The sequence below is a fragment of the Lissotriton vulgaris genome, chromosome 3_1 (assembly GCF_964263255.1).
Source record: "Lissotriton vulgaris chromosome 3_1, aLisVul1.2, whole genome shotgun sequence".
Classification (NCBI taxonomy): Eukaryota; Metazoa; Chordata; class Amphibia; order Caudata; family Salamandridae; genus Lissotriton; species Lissotriton vulgaris.
The window spans coordinates 1,802,852,279-1,802,868,960 of NC_141689.1; the positions used below are offsets into that span (position 1 = coordinate 1,802,852,279).

At 41.9% G+C, this 16,682-nt stretch overlaps 1 protein-coding gene across 1 annotated transcript in view; it reads right to left on the bottom strand.

Annotated features, from left to right (window-relative positions):
* The window catches only part of ELMOD2 (ELMO domain containing 2), a 173,071-nt gene that overhangs the window by 96,505 nt on the left and 59,884 nt on the right, over positions 1–16,682 (bottom strand). The window contains exon 2 of the mRNA XM_086962234.1: positions 4,136–4,280. Within this exon, the coding sequence (XP_086818360.1) occupies positions 4,136–4,277 (142 nt within the window). The 5' untranslated portion in view covers positions 4,278–4,280. The remainder of the gene's footprint in view (positions 1–4,135; positions 4,281–16,682) is intronic.

The window sequence follows — 16,682 nt, forward strand, 5'->3', positions numbered from 1 at the left end:
TTAGCAACTTTACCCTTAACAAATCATCCTTTTGGTTCTGATATTTTTCATATTATCCAAATACACATTTCATTGTGAAATAGCAATCCCTTTATTTCTAACAGATTCATCAAAGAGCCTTAGTTGAGAGAGGAAATCTGATGTGCATCTTCAGAAACCTCTCATGCATGGACCACTCCCGCACCGGGGCATTTGGGCCAGAGTCAGACCAGGTGCCGAGGGAGAAGGATAGCAGAATGAGTCGTACCACAGATAGGTCTAGTACAAGGACTGCAGCGCAGTAACACACACTGTGGATTCAAGAGTGGGGCTACTTCAATTTCACCCCAAACTCAGACGGGGTCAAAGCCTGAATTCATCCTGATGCTCAGCACTTCCTGTCCTTTCCTGCCCTTTCCTAGGATTTAGGAGTCAGACGGCAACAGGCCTGTGCTCTCCATCAATTGTAGCCCCGGAAATTCTAGCGTCATATGACTTAGCGCTGGAGGACCTGCAGTGGCCTCCTCACCCCACACCCCCAATGTACGAAAATACACAGTGGTGTTAATGGGACTTAAGCAAAAGCACCGCAAAGACACTCTAGGTCTTGCAGATTTGCAAGTAGGTAGTCAGTACTTAAATACAGATCAGTGATCCTTGTTTATAAACATCCCTCAAAGTAACAAGCATTGGAAATGCAATAGGTCTCGCACCATTAGAGTTAGTGCTTTTAGAATTGTTTATGGGTTTTTTTGTAAATGTTTAGCATTTTTGTTTCCTGTAGCCAATGCGAAAGTATTACAAATAAAAAAAGCCATAAACATTTCTAAAAGCTCTAACTGAAATGGTCTGAGAACTATTGCACTGTGTGAGGGTGAGGGTGAGTGAGGGTGAGGGTGAGTGAGGGTGAGGGGTTGAGGGTGAGTGAGAGTGAGGGTGAGTGAGGGTGAGTGAGGGTGAGGGGTTGAGGTGTTGAGGGTGAGGTGTTGAGGGTGAGTGAGGGTGAGGGTGAGGGTGAGTGAGGTGTTGAGGGTGAGTGAGGGTGAGGGTGAGTGAGGGTGAGGGGTTTTGGGTGAGTGAGGGTGAGGGGGAGTAGTTGAGGCTGAGTGAGGGTGAGTGAGAGTGAGGGTGAGTGAGGGGTTGAGGGTGAGGGGTTGAGGGTGAGTGAGGGTGAGGGTGAGTGAGGGTGAGGGGTTGAGGGTGAGTGAGGATGAGTGAGAGTGAGGGTGAGTGAGGGGGTGAGGGTGAGTGAGGGGTTGAGGGTGAGGGGTTGAGGGTGAGTGAGGGTTTGAGGGTGAGGGGTTGAGGGTGAGTGAGGGTGAGGGTGAGGGGTTGAGGGGGAGGGGTCGAGGGGGAGGGGTTGAGGGTGAGTGAGTGAGGGTGAGGGGTTGAGGGTGGGTGAGTGAGGGTGAGGGGTTGAGGGTGAGTGAGTGAGGGTGAGGGGTTGAGGGTGAGTGAGGGTGAGGGGTTGAGGGTGAGTGAGGTTGAGGGTGGTTGAGTGAGGATGAGTGAGAGTGAAGGTGAGTGAGGGGTTGAGGGTGAGGGGTTGAGGGTGAGTGAGTGAGGGCGAGGGGTTGAGGGTGAGTGAGGTGGTCAACATATGAGGTCTGAGCGTAGAGTACTCAGTGAACTGAGAGGCATGAATAGGTACACTATGTTTACACTTACTGGACCATGGACTCCGCAAGCCTGCTAATGATATCGACGTGAAAAACCCTTTTCACTAAACAAATTTGACCACAATTCGGTTGATTATCCTCATTGAAAGCCCACCTTAGCCTTTGTGTATCTGGAGAACGGTGGTCTCCATTTTACAACACGTACAAAACAGAGTGTTTGTGAGGTTTTCACCACACGAATATCATAGCGAGCTAACGCCAGAGGGTGTGGAATAGGATCACAGCCAGAAGCCTTGGCCAAAACAGGGAGTGAGCGTGGATCAGGAGTAAAATGCCTTAATTTACAAACAATTGGGTTACTATTGACTTCTCACTAACAACTCTGAAATGGGGGAAAGCTGAAAATGTAGACCTGACCAATATCTCTACAGTGAAAATACACGCTTAAGGGAATACTGAATCTGCTTACCGGCAAAAGTGCGAGCAAAGAAGTTGTGTATCGAAAATTCTGAACCTTCTCCATAAATCATTTACTTGCTCATTTTGTGAGCTACATAAGTACTTCAGGCTAATACTGTTGAGCACTAAGGGGATTACTAGAACAGACTCGGTGACAAATTACACACCCACCTCATGAAAAAATACGGAAAATGGACGACTCGCCTGGAGAAGCTACCGCTGTCACTAGCAGAGAGCGGCTTTCAAACACGCCACCATGGCCACTGCTTCTTCAGTGCTCCCCGACAACAGAGTCAGCTGACGTTCCCGCTCTATGGCTGCGGGTCGCATTAGCTCATGAATGAGGTGGTATGTAGGTCAGCGCGCGTATCCCTCTAAATGAACGTGAATTTTAGCCCGGGCTTCCATGCTCCAGATATCGAAATTCTAAGTAATTGGCACAACCGAAAACAAGATCAAGCCACAATTCCCCACACCAAACCAAAAAGGGGGGAAGTGGGGATTTAAAAAAAAATGCGACACGGCGGGCAGGGGAGGGGGCGGAGCGAGTAAAATAAACAAACAAGACGGAGGGAAGAGAGGGGAGGGGGGAGGAGAAATGCGACACGGCGGGAAGGGGAGGGGGCGGAGCGGGTAAAATAAACAAACAAGACGGAGGGAAGAGAGGGGAGGAGAAATGCGACACGGCGGGAAGGGGAGGGGGCGGAGCGGGTAAAACAAGACGGACGTGCACGCGCTTTTAAGCTCAATGCGCATGCGCATTGAGCTTAAAAGTCACGGGCACTGCAAGGAATCGCCACGATTCCTTGCAGTGGATAAAGAGTGGATAAGCCCCCATAGTCTCGCTTGCTCGATGCGCATGCGCATCGACAGGCGAGACCTAAAAACCAAATGTGCTAAGAGCTGTATGCAGACCTTGCCTCAGCAACGAATATCTTGTGCTATGCTAAATGAAATTAGATTCAAAAAGCTATTACACGTTATTGAACAGCTGTTGATTCAGTGACTCAAAATACTGTATGCAAAATATATGGATTTAGAGACAGATAAAGAATTTCAAATGCTAATTAGGCAGCAATAGTCTAATAGTAAAATAGACAACAGGCACCGTAGAAATGGGAAGTGCAAAATGTGATTTTGTTTTACCCCCTGTGAGTTAAAACAGGAGTGTATTTTATACTAGTGGCTCAAATATAGGTTTGTTTGTGTTCCTGTACAGTCCTGGGGTACGACAGAGTTTTTTGATTTAATTATCTTTTCATACTTTATGGACGAAATTCATATTACATTTTTTCAACTCTCCTTACTCAACGGTTGAAGAAGTGATTACTGACACTAGTAAAGCAATAACTGCACCACTTCCTAGGCGATGCACACTTTGTGAGCTTCCCAAAAGTCTTTAAGCCCTTGTGCCTGACTCAGCATAACATCATAGGAGGAAAGGCAAATTAATTTCCTTATGTGTGGGTAGTCACACTCCCTGCAAATGCGGGAATGCCTCCTTGACACTTTCAGCACAGTGGGTGTTAAAGAAGGGGCCATACCATGCAAGTGACTGTGGACCCTTTTGTTACACAACAGTGGTACACTGGGGCTAAAAGCAGGTGTAAACACCTGCTGCACTTCACAGCACTTCCTTAATCTGGCCTAATGATTTATGAATTAACATGAAACGATTTTAATTGTAATTTAGTACCTGGTTCTTATTTTTCTAACTTGTGGTATGAGAAGAGAATGTACAAAAGTTGTTTTTAAACATGCAATAGAACTTTAAATCACAAATACATTCCCTTAAAATGTGTAAAGATAAATTACCTGGCACAATATATCTAGTTTACAAAAAAAACATAGATGTAATTTCCAACTCTTACAGATGGAACTGTAAACCACTCAACCAAATTTTTGGTAACCCATTCTAGGAAAATGCCTGTGCACAGTTTGTGTTTATAAAACTTTCTTCATGAATAACATCTTTCACACTTTAGTCTTAAGTAAATCTTAGTATTTCAACCACAACTAAAAATATTTCCCAAAATGTAACCCATTGAAAAGAAAAGCCCATTTTATATTATCGTTACCTATCATGTGAGTCTGTTTTGCACCATTTGGACCGTCCAAAATACGTTGTAATTCACATTTTCCTGTTAGATGTCGCCATACCCATTTCAACCAACATCTCAAGAAGTTCCTGTAAATGTACTGCCAAATGTATCCAAACATGTTCTATACAAATTAAGAAAGAAAAGAATTAATCAACATGTTATTAAAGCTGATGGTCACGGATTGTGAAATTAACAGTTAATATTGTCAATGCAGTGAAAATAAACTCATTGCTTTTAATGTTTTAAATGCTCCATTACACAAGCGCCTTCTGACAAAACCTCTGTGGCACCAAACATGGAATAGCAAAGCATTTCTTATCAGATTCCAATTATTAACAGCCAGCAAGATAGCTCCATCTATTAAATGCTTACAGCTAAAATCTCCTGTGACTTGCGTGTAACAAGCTCGGGTCCTGATCAGGCCAACTCTGCCTTCCATTGTTCCAAAAGCTGTAATAAATATTAACTTTAAATTCGACATTGGTTGCATCGGTATTTACAGGTGCTCAGTTATGCAAAACAGTAGTTTTATGGGCACACTAATGTCAAATCAATAAGTTTGGTGATGCCACAAGGTGAACAATTAGCGGGAACTGAAGATCACATTTAATGCATGCTGGACCTTTTCAATAACCCACACATAAAAATGCAAATGTTATGACTCAACAAATCATTTAGAAATTGGACATCCAGGCACCTCTGCCCATGAGACTCGTGACTAGCAGGGGCGTGTGTTGGTTTAATCAGTGAGGAGCTGGCTGTATTGGAAGGTTTAAAATGCCTTATTAAAGAATATTTATAGTGTAATTATCGTAGATTAAGAAGCAAGAACTATCAAAATTGGAGTCTTTGGACTGATTTTTTAAGCATTAGACCCTGCGACAAAAAACAAACAGTTTAAGTAACCATATAAAAATAAAAACAAATAATATTAATACATGTTGCATCAAAAAGGCTGAAAATGCTCTCTTTAGAACTAAACAATTTTAGTGAGAAGATGAAGAGAAAAGTGGGGGGCAGAATCGAGGAAATAAACAATGAACAAATAATTCATCCCATCGTTTCACTTATCTGGAATATAGGCATAGCAAACAAAGAAATTACTGAAGAATTTGCTATTTTCTTTATGAATGTCCATATGAAAACCTTGAATAGATGTTAATTGTATGAAAACTTGTTAGGATAATCTAGACTTGCCCAAATTTAACACAGAGAACAAAAGAATCATGTGTCAAGGATATTTCTCTAAAAGTACTTCAGTCAGTTGGCACTGTAAATCTCCAGGTCAAGATCGGTTGGCTTTGGAGTTTTATATAAAAAAAAAAATCTTCCACGCCCCAATTTTTTTATTGATAGTATGCATGGGATGATCAATATACAGATATCATATTACAAGATCAATGTGGTATGTTGTTGCCCATCTGTAAACAGTAGCTTGGAGCCGTTCCAAGTTCACAGGGCACAAGCTTTAGGAGGTGCAACAAAGGAATTAACTTTACAAGGTAACCTAGGCCATATTGCTGGTACAGTTTTCTAGGGACCCTTAATATCCCACAATCTCAATAGTCTATTTGCAATTGTGCCCTGAAATCACATTACTACTTTTTTGATCCACATTATCTGATACAGAAACAAAACAAACCCCCCAACAACTTCTATTCATAACAATTTTAAGACAGAACGAGCACCCTTTCTACCCTTACATGATTTTAAGACAGAACGAGCACCCTTTCTACCCTTACATGCTTCTCATCATAATGATTGTATCAAATGCAATTAATTCGATAATTCATTTCAGAAGTCCTGTACCACTGTATTGCTGTGAAACTAATTACAGTAGACAGGTCAATAATTCACTCATTGTAGAACTTCCTTTCTTTGTTTTTAATGTGTTGTAAATGTGTTTATTAAGGGTCAGATTCACAAAGGTAACTTACTCTTTTGAGTAAGTTCACACTTTTGAGTAGGTTTACTACTTTTCTGTATTTACAAAGTGCACCTTTGTAAACCCCCTCCCCCACCCCCCACCCCATGTGCCTTGAGACCCTTACGGGTGAGTAGTCGCGCTTTAACAAACTCCTGATTGACTTACACTATTGTATTAAACTTAACCTTTTATATTAGGTCCAGCACCATGCATGGCCAACTACTTGTGCTGAAATACCCTCCCCTAGAAAATAATGTAGGTATGGACTTAAAACACAAAGGAAATAAAGTTGAATTCCATTCCATTATTTAAAGTAGTTAAAAAAATATAAATACAAACATAGTATGTGTTATTTAATTATAATTAAGTTGTAAGTGTGCATTCACAACAAAATTGTAAGTCACTTCAAAAGTTCAGTTTGTGAATACCGAAAAGCAGTGAACATAAAAGTGTAAGATACTTTTGTGAGTCAGGCCCTATGTGTTTTAGTTGTCATTAGACTTAGATAATATAGTTTGATTTTATCATAGTAATATTATTTTATGCCTAGACTTTGTTTGTCAATTATTATGGATAATTTCATAATTGCTACAATATTTATTTAGTGTGCTATTCTTATACAAATATTAGGCCTTATTATGACTTTGGCAGTCTGGGAGCGGGGTTGCCACGCCACGGCGCTGCCCCGCTCCAAGACCGTCAAAGCCATAAGAAACCACTTGCCACATTATGACTTTTTTAGTCTCTGGAAGGCGGTTATTTGGCGTTCCCACGGCGGTGCCAATTAAAAAGGCACCACAATGGGACCATCAAAGGCGTTCCGCAGGGCATGGACTGTTAAGTCCATGCCCTGCAAGAACTGGGGTGCGTGCATACAGGGGGGCACCACATGTGCCCCCCTGCATGCACCCCATGGCCTTGAGGTAAAAGAGGGCCCTTTGTTTCCTCACCTCCACACTTTTCAAGGCGGGATCACCACCATGAAAACTGGAAAACTGTGGCAGTGAGGAAACTAGTAATATGCTTGGCGGTGCTGCAGCGGTAATGCCAGCATATCACTATCCTCGCGGCAGCAGTGGTTCTGTGGAGGTCTCACCACTATAGACCGAGTATGGTGGCTGGACCTAGGTCAATACTGCTAAATGTTTGAATATACTCTACACTTAGTAAAGCATTCTCTGTGGTGAAAAAATAAAGCTGCAAACAAAGGCAAGAATCATAGCAACTCTGCTGTGAATTAAAAATGTAAAGAGTAAAGCCACAATTTTTAATAAATATACATTTGTTACTAATTTACCCTAAATATGGACACATCTCTTTTATTAAAACAGAAATAAATCCAAATATACACATTTATCAAGAGAGAAAAAACAGCATATGAAAGGACTGTGGCTTCCACCCAAGGGGCTTGTTTGCACTCACTAAAACCATGAGGGGGAGAAAACATGGTTATCATTATAAAATCAATGGCAATTGTAATACTCTGAAATGGCACATGTCCATTCCATTCCCATTTGAAGCACATATAGAATGCTCTGTAGCAGACTGAAGACATGGAACGTGGAAAGTAGGACTCAGAAACAATATAAAATGCATCTAGTCTGCTCTGTCACCCTCTTTGCTTCAAGCTTCGAGCAACAGTGGACAAGTTTGTTTCTGGCACCCACCAACCAAAACTGCATGTATTAGACTTCTCTCCCAGTTCATTTCACTGAAGAATTTGATGAAGGGAACGGCTTGCTAGGAAGGCAAGACCGTTGCATTGGATTACACTTATAAAGTGGTTTCCCACTGATAGGTCACAACATGGACAGAGGGAGAACACTTTGAATGGAATGCCTTGAACAATCCTTGCTCTTTTCTGATGGAAAAATAAACAGTCATATCAAAAAGTCTGTGTGACCCATTGAAAATTGGTTTACACAAAAACCTTAAGTTTTGATCTGAACAGGCTTTTTTTCAAAAAAATTATTTTTAACTTTCTCTCCCGTCACTCCATAACATTCCTTCCGTGCAGCTGGTTACATGCAGATTACTAAACTCCGTCAGGTCTGGTACGAAATCTCATTTTTTTCCTATAACGCTATAGACTCCAAATGGAATATCCCTATACTTCCAAGCACTTCAATCCAAAAACAATCGAGATCTTGTTCACAAAAAAGATGAGGGCTATTTTTAACTCACATTGGACAATGCCATGAGGAATCTAAATTTGCAGGCAAGGGGTGCTGTGAGATATTGCGACCCAGACGTTTGCTCCCTGCAAAAATTCAAAGTTAATTAATAAATTAACATCTGTCTACCTGTCAATTAAGCAAATTCACTGCTGAATTATCTATTGGTAATACTAGTTAAGACTAGACTACATGAAGGTACATTAACAAATCACAACCATCTCTTTTAAGTTAAACAAAATGACCGGATCCAACGTTTGAAACTAAGTCTGAATCTTGAGGATAGTGTCTGATTTTACATTTTATTGTCTCATTTCAATCAATGATTTCAAAGATGATGGCTCAATCAAGATTCTGGGTATTGCAAAGTGCCTTCTTGACACCTACTAAAAAATTCTAAATGGCTCTTGCTGTTCCAAGCACCTACTGACATTATTTTCGCTAACAAGTTTTTTGAGCCTCTGTAATATCAATGTGCTGATATTAAACTCAACGGGAAGCAAACTGAAAAATAATTAACAGGAATCTTTAGTAGTAAACTCAAAATAAACCCCAAGGAAATAAGTGTAGTCATTACTTAACACGCTCAAACATTTCAACAAAACAAATATGACCTTCGACTTCTCAGCCTTTCAATCACTCTCACCTTGAAATTGATTGCCTGGCAATAAAAAAAAATGCTTCGGGCAGTCCCAAACATCTTGGTGATTTTAAATATGTTACATAAGTAAATGTGTAACTATAAATTAATAGCATTTCGTCTTCTAAAACACGACTGGGGCAGCTAATCTAGAACACGATCAATGTATGCCTTCAAAAAACACAAACTCCCTCAGTTAAGAGATACCGACCTTCATGTAGTTACAAGATAGGCCTTTCTCACGGATAATTTACCACTGTTGGGTATTTGGCTGCCTCTCGTTCTCCCAATCTGTTTTCCACACTACTGTCCTCTCTCATTACTTTTCCTCCTTGCTTTTGTTTACTGGTGCAAAGCCTTTTAGCCTAGTACTAAGTGCAGTCATTAGTCAATTCAATTCAGATGTGTTCATTGTTAATTATATATTTGAAAAATGCAAATAAAGATATTTTTTTAAAAAATTGTCAATTCAATTGTACTTTATTCGACACAATAAGTGTCCGTGAAAGGTTCAAATAACACAAAATACATAAGAATAGCATGCAACAATCATAATATCCTGATAAAACATTTGGAAGTACCTGGGTAATAAAGTGCCTATGCTACAAGAACGTATCAGTTAGTCCAATAGCTATAACCTTGGGGCACGTTTTGGCAGTACATGGATTTTAATGTGCATGCAGTGCAACAATGTACCAAAATGGTCCAGTAAGTATAGCCATGATTCAATATAGTAATAGCGATAAAACTTAAAATTATACATGTAGCAAAATAAACACATCCAAAGTGATAACATAAGAAAAACTAATTAGCAGAACACAGATAACGATATGCATACCATAAGATTCAACCTTAATGATTTGTACTACAGAACTGTGCAAGTGAATATATGCGAAGGGCTCATGCCAAGCTTCTGCATGCTTATCCCTCCATCAATATCCTACACCCACCACTACTTTAAGAATGGGGCATACATCAAGACTACCTAACAACTAGAAATGCAGCGATGCAATACAGCACTTGCGAAACCCTAAGAGCTTTGAAACAGGACCGAAAAAAAAATCTATAAAATTGACAGAAAAACATAAAATGCACCAGAGTTTGCTCTAATAACCCGTCACAGGGGCCGGCAGCACCACTGCTTCCATGAGAACCGTAAAGGTCTTGGAAACACAAGATGCGCCATAAGGAATCAGCCCTAAAACAAATTAAAAGCGATCTCTCCAAAGGTTAAATACATAGCAGGAACACACAGATCCAGGAAGGTGTATTAAGTCCTTACAGATCTTTTATAAATCTCCATACCTGTTCTTTGGGATTAGCAATGCTCGAGGAACCTTCACTTGACTGTTAACTTATTGCTCTTTTTTAAAGTGGTGGGTGCGTTAAACATTTAGTGCAGGCCAAAATCCTTTAAAGTTTTTTTAAAACATATCCCAACCAGGTGATGGAAGTCCCTTCTCCATTCTAAAGCAGTCTAAAATGATATCCCTATTTGGCCGGCGTCAGGATTAGAACAGATGCTGACCCTGAGCTAAAGTGGGGCCAGCCTAGTTTCATCAGCTTTGTACTCCAGCTTTAGCTTTGAGTGAATGATGAAATGAGACCTGGAAGGGGGAAGACTAAGGAGGAGCCACCATATGTGGTTTCCCTCGACATTCAGGGCACTAACATTGTGATAACCCCAATGCCAGCACCATAAAGAGCTGCGGTAACACATTGGGTCCAGTAAATATTCAAATAAGGAGAGATGGACGCAATTCCTGTGAACTAAGGTAACTGAGAAAATACTCCAGCCACCCTGGGGAGCTGTTAACCTGTTACTTCCTGTTAGAAATGGGGTCTCTAGTTGGCAGGGTATGTACTCTGTCCAATTAAGCACCCCCAATCTTAGCCAAGGTGAGTGCAGTACACACTAGGTTTACCTGTGCTCACCCTAGGGTAGCTTGGCTCAGAGCAGTCAGGTGAAAATAACGGGCAATGTGTAAAGTATTTGTGAACACACACACAATAACAGAGTGAAGACACCACAAATGTACTCCACAACAATTTTGAAAAATAGCCAATATTTATCTGAGTCAAACAAGACCAAAACATCAAAAATCCAACATGCGCAAACCAAAATACGAATTCTTCAAGATCAAATGTAGTTCTATCACTTAGAAACACAATAGTTCCGGCTGGGTCTATAAATGGCATGCTTTAAAAGTTGAATCTCAAAGTTTGGGGCGAATGCGATGGAGCACGGGCCGGCTATGGAGTTCGTACAGACAACGGATATGGTACCTGGGAAACAATGACAAAACAAACTTGTGAGACGTCGGGGAGCCCGGTGCAGCAACAAGTACTTTCTGTCGGTATAGGTTGTTGGCACGTCGGTTCTTGGGACAGTGCGTTGCACAACGGAGGTGAGGCATAACTGAAGCAAGTGAGGTGCTGGTTACTAGAGGTTGAACTGAGTCGTTGAGTCGCTAACACCTGGGACGTTACAAGACACAAGAGAGGTAATGCGGCATTGACCGCAATTCCGGTGGTCGTACGGGGTCGATTAAGCGTTAAGATTCAAGCCACGAGGAGTTGTTTACGGTGTTGATGTCACATCACAAAGCCACAGGTGCTGCCGCGGAGTCAGGCTTCACAGACTTCGGTGATGTGGTGCTTGAGACTCATGCTGTGGTGGATCTTCAGAGGCACTGTGGCGGCGTTGGGGCCTGTGGTGCAAGTCGTGATTGTTGCACTGAGTGGGGACCACAGCTCCGGTGCAGGCAGCGGCACAGTGTTGAAGAGCGGTGCCAGCTCCTAAGTCACAGTCTAAGTCAAAGGATTGTTTTCTTCTTATTAGCACAGCAAACTCACTTCCAAGGGGCCAGAAACTGGATTTGGCACCACTTGGCAGAGTAGGGCTCTTAGCAGAAAAGCCAAGGCATGGCAGGGGATGTCTTTGATGGCCCCAAGACTGGAGGCAACCTCAACTCAAGCCTTTGGAGAACCTTAGAAAGCAGGATGCAGAGAGCAAAGCCCAGTCTTCTCAGTCCCAAGAAAGAAGAGGCAGGCCAACACAGCAAAGCAAGCAGCAAAGTGGCAGTCCGTCCTGGCAGCACCACAGCTCTTCTTCCTGGCATAGTGCTCTTATTTCAGAAGTATTCTGAGTGTGTGGTGTCAGAGGCCCAGTACTTATATCTATTTCAGCATTTGAAGTCAGGAGACTTCAGAGAAAAGTCTCTGTAGGGCACAAGATCCTTCTCTTTTTGGTCCAGGCTCAAGACACACTACAGGGGGTAGGACGTTCTTTGTGAGGGGACACGCACAGTCCTATTCAGGTGCACGTGTCAACTCCTCCCACCAATCTAGTTCAGGAAGGTCTATCAGGATATGCAGGGCATACCTCAGCTCCTTTTGTGTTTGACTGTATAGAGTGAATTTACAAAGCCCAACTGTCATCTGAATTATAGCTGTATTCCAGGGACTGGCAAAGGCACAGAATGGTTTCTAAAAATATTGCATCAGAAAAAACAAGGGCAACCCTACTCACAAGGAACCAGGGCATACAATATATTTAGATGAACAATGGTTCTTGTGGACAGTGTAAGAATACTTAATATACAATGGCTATCTAAACTGAAAATAGGATGTCGAAAGAGAAATGTAGTAAGACATTGCTCGTTCTAAAATGGTTGTTTCTACGTACTAAGAAATCCTGCTGTATGTTAAATTTTGTCACTCACGTTTCATTGGTTCTTTTTCACATGGGACACTGAGCACAATCTGCATGTTTTTTCAATACAGACATTATTTTGTGCAAGACAATATTTGACCTCTTTATTATAGTCAGTATAACGTTTCTCTTTCAACAATCTATTTTCAGTTTAAAATTGCCATTGTTCTTATATATTATTAAGCTTTCCTACATTGTCCATTGTTGTTCTAAATGTAACTTTGTAAAAGTGGCACTTTCAGACCTACAATTTAAAAACCAACTTCACTAAAAGATGTGTTTTTAACTTGTGAGTCCAGAAACACCAAACTCCAATTTTCGATCTCTTCCCAATTTGAAGATGCACTTGTAAGGTGTTATAAGGCAGCTCCAATGTTAAACTATTGGAGAGATAGGGCTTGCTGTAGTTAAAAACAAATGTAGCAGTGTTTCACTACCAGGACATGTTAAACCTTTTAAATACACAGCACCTGGTCCATGGGGCTACCTTGAGCCTACTGTAGGGGTGCCTTACATGTAATAACAAGCATTGGCATAGCCAATAGGTCTCGCCGAAGGGACCTTATAAGTGTTTAGCCATGCAGAACGTTAGGGTCTGGGGTGTGGGGTGGGTTTGCTTAGACTAGTGTCCCGGCCAACTGGTATTTTGCTGCGTCTTTCTGTAATTGCATCCAGATATTTAATACAGCAATTGACATTACACCTAAAACAAGCCAGGAATTTTGGCTTTGTCAATGGTTGTTAGTTGTACAGGATAAATAAACAACAACTATGGCTTTGTTGTCCATAATATTGGAAATGCTTCACTTCTAAAATGATGAGACTGTGAAACAACCATAGAGAGTCAGTCAGTCAGGATAACTTTATTTCGCCAACACAATGAAGGCATAAAAAGTATACTACAAATAAAACATTCCATAGCATTACAATAAAGTTAAAATACAAAGAATTATACAGAATTACCACAATAAAAATGCATACATACATAATTATTAACACAATACAATAAATTGGTTCCTCTTTTAAAGATAAAAGTTTAGCAAATTGAACGTCTCTTTTTTGGGGCAGATAAAAAGAAAGACGCCAAAGATAAACAGGTAAGAGAGCCAGTTAACAACTGCCGATAGTACAGGGTCACACAACACGGTTTAAAATTAATTTTACGCATGAGGGGGATAATAAACAGTTTCCTTTCATCATGATAAAATTTACAGAAAAACAATAAGTGCATATCATTCTGTATAGATCGCTCGTCACAGGTACAAAATGGGAGATCGGAGGTAACAAATATTACAGGGGAGACCCAACATCAGAGGAATGTAATTTAAGCGGAATCTCACTAAGATATACCCGTGTTGTAGGTTAGTAACAAACGATAGATATGTTGAGTTTGTATCCGTTTGCATTATGCTAGGGGCTGCCAGGTATGCTTTAACTGTCGACAGCTTAGAATTTAAAGCCTCCCTTCTGGTCTGCAAATTCGACAGCAAATTAACTTTCAGGTCATTCTTAGAAATAGACCAACAGGTTGTAAGTCTACAAAAAGATGATGTAACCCAGCTGCTTTCAGAGTAGATTCCACATATCATAGCCAGCTGATATTACCCACCCCATATAATTTCAAAACATCCTTTACTCTCATTGAGAGGAGGGTCTCCTTTTGCCACGTTGAGTGCCACATTAAAATCGGTGCCACAGAGATTTTATCAGTAATATAAGGGCTCTCAATTCCATATGGCACTTAAAATTGGAGCATGACTTTGACAGTGAAATTAACTTTTTTTTACAGTTATTTTCAATAGATTGCAGTTTCGCGCAATCTCTGGTTCCCCAAACTGCCCCTCCATAAGTGGCAGCAGATACCGTCTTAGCTTCATACACAGTTTTTATTACATCTACAGGTTTTAAACTAGTTTTTTAAAATAAATTTAGTTAGGGCCCCAATATTCTTTTCCATCTGCATCCCTCTATTTACAATCATGTTTTGCCAATTAATTTGACGGTCAAACATAGTGCCTAAATAGTTAAAAGAATCAACAACTCCCAATTTTCCCCCTTCAGTGTTAATTTGATGCTATTTCCGCTGTTTTGAATCTGCCACTAGAATAAAAGACTTTGAGTAGTTAACTTTGATATCCAGATTGTTCATAAATTGTGTGTATTCCAACACTAAACAACGCATCGCATTACTGGTACGAGCTAAAACTACTGCGTCATCCGCATATAATAGTATTGGTACCTGTAATGAATTAATATAAGGAACATCTGGAGTAGATCCCAAGGGGGGCAGATTCTACATCATTGGTGTAGAGCGCAAATAGAAAGTGGGCGAGAAAACACCCCAGCCTCACACCTCTTGCAATTTTAAAATACCTAGTACACTCACCACCCTTTCCATAGCAGACATAGGCTGAGGCACCTGAGTACAAGTCGCAAATAATATTAATAATATTCAGGTCACTCCCTATTGCCTCCATGATCTGCCACAGCCTAGGCTGTGGCACGCAGTCAAAGGCTGCAGACAGATAGATGTAGGCAAGATAGAGATGGCCTTTTTTGGCTGCCGTGTATTTTGCAATAATTAGACTCCGGTTCAGGCACTGATCCACGGTGCCTTTCCCTTTTCTAAAACCAAACTGACATGGGATTATAATATTCTTTTCTAGGGCCTGTAGGAAGGTGGATACCGGACTATGGTCACCCCCAACTTTTTGCCTGGTGTTTTGCTGGTTTTTCGACTTAGTTGACCTGGGACCCTGCTATTCAGGGCCCCAGGCCTACTGCTCTCTCTGTAAAATGGATTCCATGTACCTTAAGTACATATCTAATTGGTACTGGGCCACCTTATCAGACCCTGTAACTCAGGGCATAGGTGTACCCAGGGCCTACCAGGGGCTGCAGCATGTATTATGCCACCCCTGGCTGGCCATCTAAATCTGACACAACTGGCTGCACGACAGCTGGGGCAAAGTGGTGTAATCACCCTTTGCTGTAGATATAGTATACCTATATCTAACCCTAAAATGGACACATGTATTCCTATCAGTCACTCCTATGGCAGGCCTTAACAATCCTGAAGGCAGAGTGCTTGGAATTATGTGAGATGGTGCTCTGGCATGAGCTGAGCCCGTCTGCAGCTGGCGGAACCAAGTCCTAATAGCTGTTCTCTGATAACGCGTACCATATACTCTTAAGTGCATTATAATCCTCGCGGTTATTTGCTATCTTTGGTATCGCTTTATCAAAACATGTCGAGTAAGGTGTCATACGAATTGGAATACTAACCCCTCGCCAATTCTGGCGACGGGGTTAGCATTCCACCCTTCTAGAGGGACACGACATGTATGTAACTGTGAACCCCGGTTAAAGTTAACTCGAGCCTCAGCATCACAAAATGGATGCTGCCACCACAGACACAAGTCTGACCCGCTGCAGCTGGGAGTCCTTCCAGCGAGGGGAGCTTGGACAAAGGGTTTCCTGTCAGGGGCGGTGCTAGCACCATCCCAGACATGGTTTTGTGTATCCTAGGTAGGCAGGGCTGAATAGGAAGGCGACTGCAAGTGGCACCCCGGTGCTCACTGTGCATCTGCCAGTTTGAACCGGTTCCAGGGGCACACCAGCCCCTGAGCTGGAGAAAGTCCGGCATGGGAGAGGGGTGTAACCACCCCCCTTCCTGGTCCCACCCATGGGCAGGACCTAGTCCCATACCAGCCCCTTTCTTTAGTATAAAGGTGGGAGCGGGGACCCTTCCAAATTAGATCATCTTTGAATCCTGAAACTACTTTCTACGAAAGGAACTCAAGACTTCTTCCTAAGATTTCTCCCTTGTGACTAAAGAGTAGTCACCCTGCATCTGCGGGCACCAACTAAGAACACTGCGGTTTGCTGCATGTCCTTCCTCCGGAACCAGACCGACCAGCACGACGAGACCCGGCTTCCCTGGCACCTCTGACCTCTACCTACATCATCAGCCCAGCTGAGATCCGTGGGTGTGACGAGACCTCGAGGGACCGGCCATCTTCAGAACTGCACTACGCTTATCCAGCACGACCGCCGAGGGATCCTCG